Raw genomic sequence first — 16,978 nt, forward strand, 5'->3', positions numbered from 1 at the left:
AATTAGCCGGACGTCGTGGCCCGTGCCTGTAGTCCCAGCTAATGGGGAAGCTGAGGTAATAGAATCGCTTGAACCTGGGAGGCAGAGGTTGCAGTGAGCCGAGATTGCGCCACTACACTCCAGCCTGGGCTACAGAGTGAGACTCATTCTCAAAAACAAACAAACAAACAAAGATATATTCTGAGAAATGAGTTGTTGGGTAATTTCATCACCGTGTAATAATTTCATCATTATACAGTGTACTTACACAAACCTAGATGGTATAGCTGACTTAACACTTAGGCTATACGGTATAACCTGTTGCTCCTAGACTAGAAACCTGTAGAGCATGTTACTGTACTGAATACAGTATATATACTGAAAACAGTTGTAACACGATGATAAGTATTTATCTAAACATATCTGAAAACACAAAAGGTAAGGTAAAAAACAGTATAAAAAGTAAAAACTGATACACCTGTACAGGGTACTTACCATGAATAGAGCCTGCAGAACTGGAAAGTGCTCTGGAGAGTCAGTGAGGGGTGCCTGAATGTGAAGGCTAGGACATTACCATACATCACTGTAGACTTTATAAACAGTGTAAACTTAGGCTGCACTACATTTATTTTTTTTCTTCCGTAATAACCTTTGCTTGCTCTAACTTTTTTACTTTATAAACATTTACATTTTTGAAAACTTTTTGACTCTTCGGTAATATCACTTAGCTTAAAACACAGCTCATGCGTGCTCTGTATCTCTTGGTAAGGAAATGTTCCAGGCCAAATGTCATTCTTATGTGGCCAGGTAGAGGTAGGAGGACTGCATGCATGATACCGACTCTCCCAACCATGGGTTTGTATTCTAACATATCACCACAATGCCCAGTATTTATGGGGTCATAGAAAATAGGATTCACTATGACTGGAGAATTTCCAGAGCCAATTTAAGTCCAGGAATGCTGGCAATGAGAATGGTGAGTAGGAATCTAGTGTAATGATTTACACAGTTGAAACTATTAATTGGGCCAGGCGTGGTGGCTCATTCCTGTAATCCCGCACTTTGTGAGGCCAAGGTAGGCAGATCACCCGAGGTCAAGAATTCGAGTCCAGGCCGGGCGCCGTGGCTCAAGCCTGTAATCCCAGCACTTTGGGAGGCCGAGGCAGGTGGATCACAAGGTCAAGAGATCGAGACCATCCTGGTGAACATGGTGAAACCCCGTCTCTACTAAAAATACAAAACATTAGCTGGGCATGGTGGCGCGTGCCTGTAATCCCAGCTACTCAGGAGGCTGAGGCAGGAGAATTGCCGGAACCCAGGAGGCGGAGGTTGTGGTGAGCCGAGATCACGCCATTGCACTCCAGCCTGGGTAACAAGAGTGAAACTCCGTCTCAAAAAAAAAAAAAAAAAAAAAGTTAACATTATGAAAATTAACAAAGCAAATCTGGGAGCAAATGAGGTTTATACTCATCAAAGCAGAATACAATTAAGTAGTATCATAGGGCCGGGTGCGGTGGATCAAGCCTGTAATCCCAGCACTTTGGGAGGCCGAGGCGGGTGGATCACGAGGTCAAGAGATTGAGACCATCCTGGTCAACATGGTGAAACCCCGTCTCTACTAAAAATACAAAAAATTAGCTGGGCATGGTGGCACATGCCTGGCGCATCCCAGTAGCTGGTGCATCCCAGCTACTCAGGAGGCTGAGGCAGGAGAATTGCCTGAACCCAGGAGGCGGAGGTTGTGGTGAGCCGAGATGGTGCCATTGCACTCCAGCCTGGATAACAAGAGTGAAACTCTGCCTCAAAAAAAAAAAAAAAAAAAGGGCCGGGCGCGGTGGCTCAAGCCTGTAATCCCAGCACTTTGGGAGGCCGAGGCGGGTGGATCACGAGGTCAAGAGATCGAGACCATCCTGGTCAACATGGTGAAACCCCGTCTCTACTAAAAATACAAAAAATTAGCTGGGCATGGTGGCACGTGCCTGTAATCCCAGCTACTCAGGAGGCTGAGGCAGGAGAATTGCCTGAACCCAGGAGGCGGAGGTTGCGGTGAGCCGAGATCGCGCCATTGCACTCCAGCCTGGGTAACAAGAGCGAAACTCCGTCTCAAAAAAAAAAAAAAAAAAAAAAAAAAAAAAAAAAAAAAAAAGTAGTATCATAGGATCTATTGCAGAGGATATGTTGTTCTTTTGGACCTGACTCTGGTATCTATTAAAAATATTTAAATAACATATATCCTTTGATCTACCATTCCCTTCCCTGTAAATCTGACCCGCAGAAATAAAAACAACTGAATTTAAGGGATGATTACATGAATTTTTATTGTAGCATTGTTTATACTGGCAAATAAGCAAACTGAATAAACAAGCGGGCAGCTGAACAAATTTATAGTACACAGTATTAGAGAATATTATGTAACAATTGCTCATCTTACTCTGACCCTCATAATCATTCTTTTTGCTGGGTCCAGGACCATGGCCGACTCAAGGCACGAAGGTAGTCCTCCTGGTTTGGTCTGAACTTGAGTCCTAGTTATTCTGGTGACTTCAAAGCTGCACTAGTACATGGGCAAAACACTTAAAAAGTATGAAAGATTAGCCGGGCGCGGTGGCTCAAGCCTGTAATCCCAGCACTTTGGGAGGCCGAGGCGGGTGGATCACGAGGTCGAGAGATCGAGGCCATCCTGGTCAACATGGTGAAACCCCGTCTCTACTAAAAATACAAAAAATTAGCTGGGCATGGTGGCGTGTGCCTGTAATCCCAGCTACTCAGGAGGCTGAGGCAGGAGAATTGCCTGAACCCAGGAGACGGAGGTTGCGGTGAGCCGAGATCGCGCCATTGCACTCCAGCCTGGGCAACAAAAGCGAAACTCCGTCTCAAAAAAAAAAAAAAAAAAAGTATGAAAGATTAAGTAAAGCAAAATGAGAAATAGAACAGTTTAGATTCATGTACACATACAAATATTTTATTTGGGTATCTGGGTACATTACCTCAGAAAATCAACTGTCATTTTCAATCTTATCTCAAGAGCAACCTCCAGAAATGCTATAAGTGCTATAATATTAACATTGCATTGAGTTTTAAAGAAATTAATGAATTTGGCTGGGCACGGTGGCTCAAGCCTGTAATCCCAGCACTTTGGGAGGCCGAGGCGGGTGGATCACGAGGTTGAGAGATGGAGACCATCCTGGTCAACATGGTGAAACCCCATCTCTACTAAAAATACAAAAAATTAGCTGGGCATGGTGGCACGTGCCTGTAATCCCAGCTTCTCAGGAGGCTGAGGCAGGAGAATTGCCTGAACTCAGGAGGCGGAGGTTGCAGTGAGCCGAGATGGCGCCATTGCACTCCAGCCTGGGTAACAAGAGTGAAACTCCGCCTCAAAAAAGAAAAAAGAAATTAGTATATTTAAAATCAGTCTGAGATTTAAAGGCTGTATACTCATTTTTATAATTCAAAAATATCATTAGAAACTTTCTCTGTCAAGTTATTGTGGAAAGAAATCCAAGTAAACAGAAATTCTCAGAAAGACTGGCTTCAAATAAGAGCACCCTGTTTAGGTGGGAGATCTCCTTTTTCAGCACTATCTTCCCAAGGTAAGAAGCGGGCTGGGATTGACTTGAGTGTGTCTGACATAATTAAGAAAGCAATTTAGTCTGCAGGTTAAAAGTGAAGGTGAAATCCAGAAGTTAATGTTTTACTCAATGGCTTATAAAAAAAAATTAAAGAGTGACAGTTTTCTCATTTTCAAAGTGGCTAATTTTTAATGCCAATACTGGTTGTGCAGAGTATTAAAATTTCTCATAAATGTTTTAGTAAAAACAAATTGTCTCCATGTCTGTGCATATATTTAATAATATGATCCTTAAATGTGCTCCAATGAACCTGTTGCAAATCATATCCTCCAAGACTATGTACAGATTAGAACTACATACAGATTATGTAGACTACCCTTGTGACACATTAGTTTAATTGCATTTAAGTTGCCACTCCAATTAAAAATTATTTCATATTTTAAAGATATTTTAGAAATATCTTCTATAGAATATTAGTATCTGACTAGGAATGTAAGTCCATTATAATGTTTCATGTACAGCTTCCTCACTCCTATCTGGAGCTTTTGAATTTTCAGGAGTTTAAGGAAATAGCATGAATGATAGAATGAACACAAATATTACCACCACCCAGAATTAACATTTTATGTTTACTTAGAATGCTTATTTCTTTTTAGTAAGAAATAAATACAAAATTGAAGTATCCTTTAACTAGCAAGCTTGGTCACATTTCCCTTCCACCTCCCTTCTTCCTAGAGTTAACCACTCCACTTTTGGGAATAGAGTGCATACCCTTTCAATCCATTCTTCAGTGTTACATAATTTATCCATAACCAATGCTTAGTACTAGGGCTGGTCAGTGTTAGTTTTATTCAAATTCACAGGAGCATCATTACAATATGTTCATCGTTTTTCTTCACTTTAATGGTTTTAAAAAAAATCTGTTAATATATAGACTTCATTTGTCACTTAACTGCTAGAGAGTATTCTATGTTACTCTATCACATTTTATTCATCTATGTCACAGGAGACAGGCATGTTTCCCAATTTCTGGCTACTGTAACTCATGCTGCAATGAATTATACAGCTACAGACCAGTATGACTCCCTGTATTCATGTGTTCTTAGATATATAGATATATATGGTAGTTCCCCCTTATCCAGAGCTTTGCCTTCCATGGTTTCAGTTACCTGTGGTCACCACAGTTCAAAAATGGTTGACAACAGTATAATAAGGTATTCTGAAAGATCACATTCACATAACTTATTATTACAATATATTGTAATAATTGTTCCATTATATATTATTGTTTTAAATCTCTTGCTGTATCTAATTTGTAAACTAAATTTTATCATAGGTATATATATATATATATATATATATATATATACATATATGAAAAAACATGGAGTTTGGTACTATCTGGGTTTCAGGTATCCACTGGAGGTCTTGGAGTCCATCCCTTGCAGAAAATCAGGGACTACTGAACTCAAGAGTGAAACTGCTGTGTATTCTGGAATGTTTTTAGAAATTCTTTCCTGCCCCAAGGTTTTAAAAACATTTTCCTATAAAACTGTTACATGATTAAGTATTGCTTTTTGCATTTTAGTCTTCGCTATTTTTAGAATTCCTAAGAAAAATATTTTAATGTATGATGATGGTAGAGATCTATTATTTTTCCATATGAAGAGTCAATTAAGTAATCCATGATTTCCCCACCAATTTGGGATACCACCTCATTAAATTAGCGGTTCCCCATATATTCATGTACATATTTCTGAAACCAATATTCTGTCTCAGTCACAATTTTATGACTGTTTCAACAACAAATAGTTTTGATGATTATAGTTTTGAGTCATACATGTAACAAAACATATCACAAAAATAATAAATTTTGTCTCTTAATTTCAAATCCTTATACATCTCATATCTCTTTTTTTTTTTTTTTTAAATAAAGACGGGGTTTCACCATGTTGGTCAGGCTGGTCTTGAACTCCCAACCTCAGGTGATCTGCCCACCTTGGCCTCCAAAGTGCTTGGATTACAGGCGTGAGTCACCATGCCCGGCCTCTTATCTATTTCTTAATGCATCTGGTAGGCCTTCTAAGAACATTGTAAGTAGTGTCCATGACTAGATCTAACTTCGATAAGAATACTCCTAGAAGTAGAGCATCAATAATGCTTGTTGTGGGAGTTTTGGGGGTACAGGTTTTCTTTATAATACTTAATAGACATCACAGTATTTAAGTTTTGAATTGCTGCTGGACTTCCCACATTCGTGTCACTTTAACGTAAAATGAATTTTCCAATGCACTATTCAGTGTAAAATCTGCTGAACATTTTGCTAAATCCAAGGCATTCATAGAGAACTTTAATGGGTATGAATTCTCTGGTGTCTAATGTGATGTGACTTTTGGCTGAAAGCTTTCCCACATTCACTACACTGATAAGGTTTTTCACCAGTATGGATTCTCATATGCAGAGCAAGAGTTGAGAACTGAGAAAAGGCTTTCCCACATTCATTACAACCATAGGGTTTCTCACCTGTATGGCTTCTCATATGCACAGTAAGAGATGAGCTTTGACAGAAGGCTTTCCCACAGACCTTGCACTCATAAGGCTTATCACCCGTATGAATTCGCACATGCACAATAAGTGATGTGATTCGAGAGAAGGCTTTTCCACATTTATTACATTCATAGGGTTTCTCTCCTGTATGAATATTGTGATGTTTAATGAGGTATTGCTTCTGCCTGAAGATTGTTCCACATTCATTACATTTGTAGGGTTTCTCTCCAATATGAATTTTCTCATGCTCAGTGAGATTTGATTTGCCACTGAAGGCTTTCCCACATTCCTTACATGTATAAGGTTTCTCTCCTGTGTGGCTTCTCTGGTGCCTAATGAGGCTTGACTTCTGAATGAAAGCTTTCCCACATCCTTTACATTCATAAGGTTTCTCTCCGGTATGGATTCTCTGATGTATAATAAGGTTTTCCTTCTGGCTAAAAGCTTTTCCACACTCACTACACTTAAAGGGCTTCTTTCCAGTGTGGATGTTCTGATGTTTAATGAGGTATTGCTTCTGGCTGAAGGCTCTTCCACACTGATTACATTCAAATGGTTTTTCTCCAGTATGAATTTTCTCATGCTCAGTGAGATATGCTTTGCCGTTAAAGGCTTTGCCACATTCCTTACATGCATAGGGTTTGGTTCCTGTATGATTTTTCTGGTGTTTGATGAGGGTTGGCATCTGAATAGAAACTTTTCCACATTCATAAGGTTTCTCTCCACTATGATGTTTCTGATGAGAAAGGAAGTTTTCCTTCTGGCTGAAGGCTTTTCCACATTTATTACAATTATATGCTTTCTTTCCTGTGTGACTTCTGAGGTGTAGAGTAAGGGATGAGACTCGAGAGAACACTTTACCACATTCAGTGCATTCATGAGATTTCTCTCCAGTATGCATTTTCTTATGTTCTAGGAAGTTTTGCTTCAGGCTAAAGGTTTTTCTACATTCATTACATTCATAAGGTTTCTCTCCAGCATGAATTTGATCATGCTGAAGGAGATCTGATTCATGCTGAAGACTTTCCAACATTCCTATCATGAATGTGAATATAATCAGGAGATTTCCCTAGTACCAAATAAGATATAATAAGGATGAAAGCTTTCCCACATTCGCTAAATTCATATGGTGTATTTTCAATATTAATTCTCAGGTATCTAACAAAGTTAAATTTATGAAAAAAGATTTTTCTCACATTGATTACCCTGAGATGAGATGATTATGAAAAGGGATAAAATATAACATCTCTTTATATTCTTAATGGTTCTTATAGAGCTTCTCTCATATTTAAGTATAAATTGTGTATAAGTTATGTTTCAAACTCTTTTAGACTGAGTCCCATACACAGAAGGGTAGTCTTGAATAATCAATGACTGTGTTCAGATGAAATATGTTTCCTGAATTTTTCCTCAGTCTGTATTTTCAGAAAAAGATGAGACTTAACTTACAAGTCTTTCATGTTGCGTCTTTATCTGTTTATAAACTTCCCGGGCTTCTTCTAAAAGGAATTGCAAAGAAATCATCATTGAAAAAGAGTTAATACATATATAATATATAGTGCTTGGCATGTAATAAGCATCCAGTAAATTATCACTCTCATCAACATAACATCACTAATACCTGTGAACTTTCCCATTATTAATATAATTTCAGAAATGTGTTATTGTAAAATAGATTCTTTTTTCTTTTTTTTTGAGACAGAGTTTCACTCTTGTTACCCAGTCTGGAGTGCAATGGTGCAATCTCGGCTCACTGCAACCTCCACCTCCTGGGTTCAGGCAATTCTCCTGCCTCAGCCTCCTGAGTAGCTGGGATTACAAGCACGTGCCACCATGCCCAGCTAATTTTTTGTATTTTTAGTAGAGACGGGGTTTCACCATGTTGACCAGGATGGTCTCGATCTCTTGACCTTGTGATCCACCCACCTTGGCCTCCCAAAGTGCTGGGATTACAGGCATGAGCTACTTCGCCTGGCCTAAAATAGATTCTTTATCCAAGCCTAGTCTTTTAGTAGAAAGTTCAAATACAAATGATGTTCCTAGAAATGTATAATTTTAACTGCTTTTAAATGTAATCCAGCCCACTTCTTAAATCAGTAAAATGGGAGAAAACAAGGCCAGGTGTGGTGGTTCACACCTACAATCCCAGCACTTCTGAAGGATGAGGCAGGAAAATTGCTTGAGGCCAGGAGTTTGAGAATAGCCAGGGTAAAAGAGTGAGACTCCTGTCTTTATAAAAAATTTAAAAACTAGCCTGCAGTCCTCCTGTAGTCCTCAGGAGGTTAAGGTGGGCAGATTGCTTGAGCCCAGGATTTGAAGACTGCAATAAGCTATGATTGTGCCACAGCCTGGGTGACAGAGCAAGACTTGGTCTTGGTCTTTAAAACATAAATAGGTGAGAAACGGGAGGAAAGGACAAATACTTAAAAGACCGGGAGAGCCTAGGAAGATAGAACATAAATAAAATGAACAGGAAAGTTTAAATAAGGTGCTTGTTTCTATGTCTTCCTGAAACATCATTAAAATGACAGTAAAACAGTGAAGAGGGGCACATACTTACAAGAACTAAAAGGTTAGAAAGACATCAGTAGACAAAAAGTATTACAACGGCTGGGCGCAGTGGCTTGTGCCTGTAATCCTAGCACTTTGGGAGGCCAAGTTGGGTGGATCACCTGAGGTCAGGAGTTCAAGACCAGCCTGCCCATCAAGGTGAAACCCCATCTTAAAAAAAAAAAAAAGTATTAAGAGGGCAAGAGATAGTGGCTCATTCCTGTAATCCCAGCACTTTGGGAGGCCAAGGCAGGAGGATTATTTGAAGCTATGAGTTTGAGATCAGCCTAAGCAGCACAATGAGGCCTTATCTCTACAAAAATTTATAAAATTAGCCAGGTGTGGTAGCATACACCTGTAGTCTTAGTTACCTGGGAGGTTCAAGTAGGAGGATTGCTTGAGCCCAGGAGTCTGAGGCTGCAGTATGCTATGATCATGCCGCAGCAATCCAGACTAGGTGACAGAGTATGACCCTGTCTCTTAAAAAAAAAAAAAAAATCTTAGGAAATTTTGGAAAGAAAGCAAATAGAGAACTGTAAATTAACAGCAGAACTGAGTGGTTCAAAGAAAAGCCAGCAGATGTAGGTGCCCCTACACATGATTATAATACAGATATTAACAGATAGGCTCTATCAACAGAGAGACTGGGGAAGAGTGGAAGGCAGGGCTTATAAAATGACTGTGAAAGGACCAGCTAATGCCCTGAACTCTCCTAGCTGGACAGAAATGTGAAGTTTATCATCCACACAAAACCAAGAGGCTCCAAATTTAGTGATGAGCAAAGTAGATGACAGCATCCTAGTAATAAGAGAAGAATGAGTAAAAGTTTATACATGTAATAGAAGCTCTTCTGTTAGATTCCGAGAACGCTGGTGGTTGCTAAGTGTCAGATGATGGAAGAATTGTTTACTGAAAAAACGAGAAGACCATGAGAACACCTACAGATACTAACATTTGGAATCATCGAAAGCAACACATCTGAATTAGTGATTGCTGCACAGTGAAATGAGCATTTTACAAGCCCCACTTATCTACACAAATTAATGCAGAGCTAAAGATTAGAAAACATTTGATGAAAGCCCTAACATCAAAGCTAGACCAAACAAAATACAAGACAAAGCGCAGAAAAACTCACACATATAACATTACAAATAATATCATGGAAAGCTAGGATATTACTATTATCACTGTAATTAAATATTAACAATGTTCTATAAAGAAGTGTTTTAGAAATAAACAATATGATATTGATCTTACAAATTCAGTATGTTGGAGAAAGTCAGTCTAGAAAATCTCCTAGAATAAAAAAAGGAAGACTGGAAGAAGAAAGGGAGAAAGAAAGAGTATAATGATTGGAGCATTAGTGGGTTACTGGAAGAATCCAGAAGGCTCAACATCTACTAAAGGAGATCCAAAGAAAGCATGAAGAAAAATGAATGTAGGACATTTTCAAAGAACTAATAAAGAACACTTCCCAGAATTATAAATCATAAGTCTACATACTTAGCAGGTCCACTGAGTACAAAGAGCATTCCATTTAAAAAGATCCCAACTTGGCCAACATGGTAAAATCCTGTCTCTACTAAAAATATAAAAAATTAGCTAGGCATGGTGGCAGGCACCTGTAATCCCAGCTACTCAGGAGGCTGAGGCAGAAGAATCACTGGAACCTGGGAGGTGAAGGTTGCAGTGAGCCGAGATTGCAACACTGCACTCCAGCCTGGGGACAGAGGGAGACTCTGTCTAAAAAAAAATTTTTTTTAATAAATAAATGAAATAAAATAAAGAAGAAAAATAGAGCTCTGGCTCCCTTAAGCCCAAGGCGTAGATGGCTTGGCATGTGAATTTTATTAAACTTTGATTAGATAATGGTATTATTATTTATGTTTTCCAATTACTTTTTTTTTTTTTTTTTTTGAGACGGCGTTTCACTCTTGTTACCCAGGCTGGAGTGCAATGGCGCGATCTTGGCTCACCGCAACCTCCACCTCCTGGGTTCAGGCCATTCTCCTGCCTCAGCCTCCTGAGTAGCTGGGATTACAGGCACGCGCCACTATGCCCAGCTACTTTTTTGTATTTTTAGTAGAGACAGGGTTTCATCATGTTGGCCAGTATGGTCTCGATCTCTTCTTGACCTCGTGATCCACCTGCCTCGGCCTCCCAAAGTGCTGGGATTACAGGCTTGAGCCACCGCGCCTGGCCTTTCCAATTACTTTTTAAAAATTCATGAAAATTGGTATTATGCATAACAGATCATGACTTAATGCTGCTATATTCCAAACAACCCTCCAAAAATTAAAAATTAAAAATTACAACTTCTTTGTAATTAAAACCCTATCTCCTTCATACATACTTATCAGAATTGAATTTTTAACACTGTAAATGACAATGCTGAACTGAACTAGAAAATGTCTTCAGAATACCAAGTAAAACGGTTATTTCAACATTTATCTCATGTTTAAAAAATATTTTTGGCCGGGCGCGGTGGCTCAAGCCTGTAATCCCAGCACTTTGGGAGGCCGAGGCGGGTGGATCACGAGGTTGAGAGATGGAGACCATCCTGGTCAACATGGTGAAACCCCATCTCTACTAAAAATACAAAAAACTAGCTGGGCGTGGTGGCGCGTGCCTGTAATCCCAGCTACTCAGGAGGCTGAGGCAGGAGAATTGCCTGAACCCAGGAGGCGGAGGTTGCGGTGAGCCGAGATCGCGCCATTGCACTCCAGCCTGGGTAACAAGAGTGAAACTCTGTCTCAAAAAAAAAAAAAAAAAAAAAAAAACCCATTCCTACATTCCTTAAACTGGTACCTTTTGAGGTTTATTATAGTCACTTAGCTTTACTGTGATTAGTACACGTCTTAGTCTTGTGTCATTGCTTTACATATCATGAATCTGAGATGCCTAATAAATATTAATCACCAGCTTGGACCTCTCTCCTCAGTAACTGATTCAAATATCCAACTGACTACTCAACATTTCCACTTGATGTCTAATAGTGATTTAACTTACCCTGCCCTATTCAAGCTTTTGCTTCAGCTCCCAAACCAATTCCTTTCAAATTCTTCTCATCTCTTTAAATAGCAATCTCATTCCTCTCGTTGCTCAAACAACACTTTTCTTTCTGTCAGATCACACTCTTTACAACCCTGTAACTTACTGGCTATTTTGGACAATCCTCACTGTGACCACCAAGGTCTAAGCCACATGTCTTCCTGGATTATTTAAGAGCCTTCATTGCAGTCTTACTACTTTAGTTTTACCTCTTTACAGTTCTCAACACAGCAGCCACAGCAGTCTTCTCACAGTCAAATCATGTCACTGCTGTACCTGAGAGCCTTTTTGTATACTCATAAAAACAATCAGCCGGAGACCAGCCTGACCAACATGGTGAAACCCCGTCTCTACTAAAAATACAAAAATTAGCCAGGTGTGGTGGCACATGCCTGTAGTCCCAGTTACTCGAGGCTGAGGCAGGAGAATTGCTTGAATCCGGGAGGTGGAAGCTGTAGGGAGCCAAGATTGCACCACTGCACTCCAGCCTGGGCAACACAGCGAGACTCTAAAAAACAACAAGAAAAATAAAACACAAACATTTAGAATCATACAGCAGACACTGCTAACACTGGCTATTTCTGGGAAACAGGGAAGTGAGGGCCAGGAATGAAAAGACATACTCGATTATTTTAATTTTCTATCAAACATACATATTAAACTTTGATAATAATAGTATTATTTCTTTTTAAAATTAACAGGGAAATGAACTAATAGGAAATCAGCACTAATTCCCAAGCCTGCAATATTGTTAAAAAGCAGGAGTGAGGCCGGGCGCGGTGGCTCAAGCCTGTAATCCCAGCACTTTGGGAGGCCGAGGCGGGTGGATCACGAGGTCAAGAGATCGAGACCATCCTGGTCAACATGGTGAAACCCCGTCTCTACTAAAAATACAAAAAATTAGCTGGGCATGGTGGCACATGCCTATAATCCCAGTTACTCAGGAGGCTGAGGCAGGAGAATTGCTTGAACCCAGGAGGCGGAGGTTGCGGTGAGCCGAGATCGCGCCATTGCACTCCAGCCTGGGTAACAAGAGCGAAACTCCATCTCAAAAAAAAAAAAAAAGCAGGAGTGTTGGACTATGATGGCTGGGGTAGGAAGGCAACAAAAAACAAGAGTAAGAAAGCAAAATTCAATTCTGAGGAAGGAGAAAGAATGATAGAAAGTTAAATTGTAAAGAAAAGCATCTACTTGGTAGTTTTTGAAAGATTTTTTTATTGATACATAATAGTTGCACATAGAATAATTACATTTTAAAGAAAGAACTTACATGCCAGTTTTTGAAAGCTAACAGATCTATGAGGGACTGAATGCTTAAGGAAATGCATCTAGACCAGGCGGCCCCAAACTACGGCCCGCAGGCCACATGCGGCCCCCTGAGGCCATTTATCCAGTCCCCCGCCGCACTTCAGGAAGGGGCACCTCTTTCATTGGTGGTCAGTGAGCGGAGCACAGTATGTGGCAGCCCTCCAGCGGTCTGAGGGACAGTGAACTGGCCCCCTGTGTAAAAAGTTTGGGGACACCTGGTCTAGACGTACAGGGAAAAGTGAAAAATGGAAAATATTAGCGAAAGGAAGAAAAGTGAAATTGAGGCCGTAAAAAATCATAAAATTCAGGCTGCAAATGATGTACAGTGACTGGCATCCAGAATAGAGTTTAGAATAGCCATCAGTCCTCTAGAGTCTGATAAAAGGGATGTATAGATTCAGGGAGAAAGAAGGTCAGGAAGAAGGTCTGGAAATGTCATTTAGGTATCTAAAGAATTCCCAGCAATAATAGTCACTCCAAAAGACAAAGGCTCAAAAAGACAAACAGAAAAACTCAGAGGCTGTAAACTCTCATTGAATAACTATAATAAGCCTTTATCCCATTCATACCTGCCAGGTTCTCAATTACTCACATAAAGAGAACCTTCTTTACATTTCTTTCTCAGTCATCCATTGCTGTTCTTGTTTTAAGTGCTGACTTTAAACTTGTGAACGGAAAAATGACACTGGACGTGGATATTATGGTTGGGGAACAAAGCAGCATCCCAGAATTCAGGCAAAGCCCTTAGAGCTGTTAGAGGTTTTGCAATTCCCAAGGATCTACAAGGAAGCAGGCCTGTGAAAAAAAACAAAGTAATGATGACTCTGGCTTTGACCTACATGTGAGCAAATGGAAAAAAGAGTATTTGTAAATAGCATCTCAGGCCAGACCCATTATGCTATTCAAAAGCTCAACACATATCAATGGCTGGGCATGGTAGCTCACACCTGTAATCTCAGCACTTTGGGAGGCCGAGGCAAGTGGATCACTTGAGGTCAGGAGTTTGAGACCAGCCTGGACAATGTGGTAAAACCCCGTTTAGCCTCTACTAAAAATACAAAAATTAGCCAGGTGTGATGGGCACCTGTAATCCCAGCTACTCGGGAGGCTGAGGCAGAAGAATCATTTGAAACCAGGAGGCAGAGGTATCAGTGAGCCGAGATCATGCCATTGCACTCCAGCCTAAGTGACAGAGGGAGACTCTGCCTCCCAGAAGGAAAAAAAAAGCTCTACACATTTCAAAAATGAGAAACAGATGGGACCTTATTTTCAGGATTTACAGAGAAACTATGAGAGACTAAGATGCCAGAGTTATCCACATTCACAACCTGTACAAGTTCATTTGAACAGGTGTCACTTGTGACCTTGCTCCTGATTGAAGTCACATTTTTGAATATCATTTTCCCCATAACGACACTTTTCTCATAAATATGAAGTAACCAATCTTGAGTAATATGGAAAAAAATACAGGAAGTTATTCTGATGTTATTTATAAGTTAGAGCTCTAAAAAAATTTAGAGGACTAATATTTAACTAGGAGAAGTTAAATATAGTAAGTGTCCTATAATAATAGTCTTCTTTTGATATCACAGGGGATTGGTTCCAGGATTACTCTAGATACCAAAATCTGCAGATGCTCATTTAAAGTATATAAGGCCAGGTGCAGTGGCTCACGCCTGTAATACCTGAACTTTCGGAGGCTGAGGTGGGCAGACCACCTGAGGTTAGGAGTTCTAGACCAGCCTGGACAACATGGTGAAACCCCATCTCTACTAAAAATACAAAAATTAGCTGGGCACACACCTGTAACCCTCCTACTTGGGAGGCTGAGGCAGGAGACTCGCTTGAACCAGGGAGGTGGAGGTTGCAGTGAGTAGAGATTGCTCTACTATACTCCAGCCTGGGTGACAGTGAGACTCCATCTCAAAAAAATAAAAATAAAGTATATGAAAGTATATTTACATATAACCTATGCACATCCTCCCATATACTTTAAGTCATCTCCAGATTACTTATAATACCTAATACAATGTAAATGCCTTGCAAATAGTTGTTATACAGTATTGTTTAGGGAATCATGACAAGGAAAAAAAGTCTGTACTTGTTCAGTACAGACATAACCATCGCAAGCTTAACAACATTTCTGATTCATGGTTTGTTGAATCCATGGAGGCAGAACCTACATGTACAGAGCGCTGACTGTATGCTCTTTCACTGATTCAGCAAACATAATACATTTATGATGATGTGTACTGAGAAAACTTGGTTAACAATTTGTAATGGGATATGATAAATGAAAGGCTCAAACTTAAGAAGCTTTCTCTAAGATGTAAGAGCCTTAGAACCTGGCTAGACAGTGCTATGAATTGCTGAAACAGGTACAGAGGGGAAATAGATGGAGGCAGAGTGCAGGAAGAAGGAGCTATCAGTATGACACTTTTTTTTTGTTTGTTTTGAGACGGAGTTTCGCTCTTGTTACCCAGGCTGGAGTGCAATGGCGTGATCTCGGCTCACCGCAACCTCCGCCTACTGGGTTCAGGCAATTCTCCTGCCTCAGCCTCCTGAGTAGCTAGGATTACAGGCATGCACCACCATGCCCAGCTAATTTTTTGTATTTTTAGTAGAGACGGGGTTTCACCACGTTGACCGGGATGGTCTCGATCTCTTGACCTCGTGATCCACCCGCCTCGGCCTCCCAAAGTGCTGGGATTACAGGCTTGAGCCACCGCGCCCGGCCAGTATGACACTTTAAATATAAAGAGCCTGAAGTTCCTATGCAAATTCCAGGTCGACTGCACACTGGGCAGTTGGATAATAAGGATCAGGAGCTCAGGACAAGCCTGCGATAGAAACAGACATTTATTAATCATCTGTATCAGATGAAGCCATGACAGTATAATGTTGCCGATAGGATTACTTAGAGGTGAAAAGATGATCAAGGCCAGAAACTTAGAAACACCAATAGTTAAGAAAAAAAGCAGAAACTAAGTCCGGTCTTCTTTGTATCTTTTACTTTTTTTGTATATTTCAAAACCTGTTACTTTACTTTTTTATTTTATTGAAAAATATGTTAAGCGTAAGTGTGACAAGATACTTGAAGACAGAATACTTCTTAGTACATAGAAGAAAAAAATTTCCCCTATATTTACAAAAGGCTGGGAAAACCTGATTAATTTAGAAGTCAGATTGCTGCCCTCATTGACGAATTAGGGAGTTTCTTGACCTCTGTGCTAAAGGCAGGACAATTAGCTTCCCAATTCCATGCTGTCTGCACTAGTGGAAACTACCTCTTAAAGATATTCCTTAGTTTAGGGTTTCTCTAAGCAACTGCACCAAAGTTTCTCCAAAGTATTAAGAAAAGTCAGTACCTACTGGGTATACAGGCATCCAGCAACAAGCTTTTTGGAAATCTTTCCTCTTTAAAAAAATAATGGAAAGGTAACGCTGATTTTGTTTTCTACTCCACAATAGGTCTGCTTTTACACAAAAATCAAGTTTAAAATTAAACGCATCCTTATTTTAGAAATGAGAAAAGGGAGGCTTAGGGGTTACTACTTACAAAGCCATCCGTCCATCCTCACGAACTTGGAACCAGTTTCTTACTAACTCTGTAACCCTCAACCTCCGCCTCACACACTCGGTCACCCCACCCGCGAACCCACCCGTTTCCTACTGTACGCCTGCCCCAGCCACACAAGCTCTGATCACTGCACATCACAGGAGACGATTCCTCCCCTTCACACTCCCCAGCCCCGTCGCAGGCACAGCAAATCCTCCCATTCAGCGTCCCTGGCCCGTTTCAGCGTCGAGAAAGCCGAGTCCCACAGAGCTGAAACCCAACTCACCAGCAGACAAAGACCACCATGGCGAGCCGGAGAGTCCGCGCCTGCGCACTCCTTCGGCGGGCAGCGCTCCCAGAGGTCTCCTGGGCTCGGTCGGGCCCGGGCTCAGAACCGGACGCTGGTCCGTCC

The 16,978-nt window shown here is 40.5% G+C and overlaps 1 protein-coding gene across 4 annotated transcripts; it reads right to left on the bottom strand.

Moving 5' to 3' along the window:
• Positions 1-2,197: 2,197 nt before the first annotated feature.
• On the bottom strand, positions 2,198-16,977 carry LOC104652822 (uncharacterized). Of its 4 annotated transcripts, XR_012513854.1 has the most exons (5): positions 16,853-16,977; positions 13,600-13,802; positions 12,092-12,207; positions 7,548-7,597; positions 2,198-2,528 (listed from the first exon to the last, which is right to left on the bottom strand). XR_012513854.1 is itself a non-coding variant. In XM_074386505.1 (4 exons), the coding sequence occupies exon 4, from the start codon at positions 7,138-7,140 to the stop codon at positions 5,902-5,904; it is 1,239 nt and encodes a 412-aa protein (XP_074242606.1). In that variant the 5' UTR covers positions 7,141-7,597; positions 12,092-12,207; positions 13,600-13,802; positions 16,853-16,977; the 3' UTR covers positions 4,891-5,901. The 4 variants fall into 4 exon arrangements, 3 of the variants coding, with proteins under 3 accessions (XP_074242606.1, XP_074242607.1, XP_074242608.1); XM_074386505.1 differs by lacking the exon at positions 2,198-2,528 and having other exon boundaries at positions 4,891-7,597; XM_074386506.1 differs by lacking the exon at positions 2,198-2,528 and having other exon boundaries at positions 4,891-7,597; positions 13,577-13,802.
• Position 16,978: the final 1 nt, after the last annotated feature.

This window comes from Saimiri boliviensis, chromosome 14, assembly GCF_048565385.1.
Source record: "Saimiri boliviensis isolate mSaiBol1 chromosome 14, mSaiBol1.pri, whole genome shotgun sequence".
NCBI lineage: Eukaryota > Metazoa > Chordata > Mammalia > Primates > Cebidae > Saimiri > Saimiri boliviensis.

What these genes read in the sequence shown, in the direction of transcription:
- LOC104652822 (XM_074386505.1), bottom strand. Translation starts at nt 7,140, where the DNA reads ATGATAGGAATGTTGGAAAGTCTTCAGCATGAATCAGATCTCCTTCAG.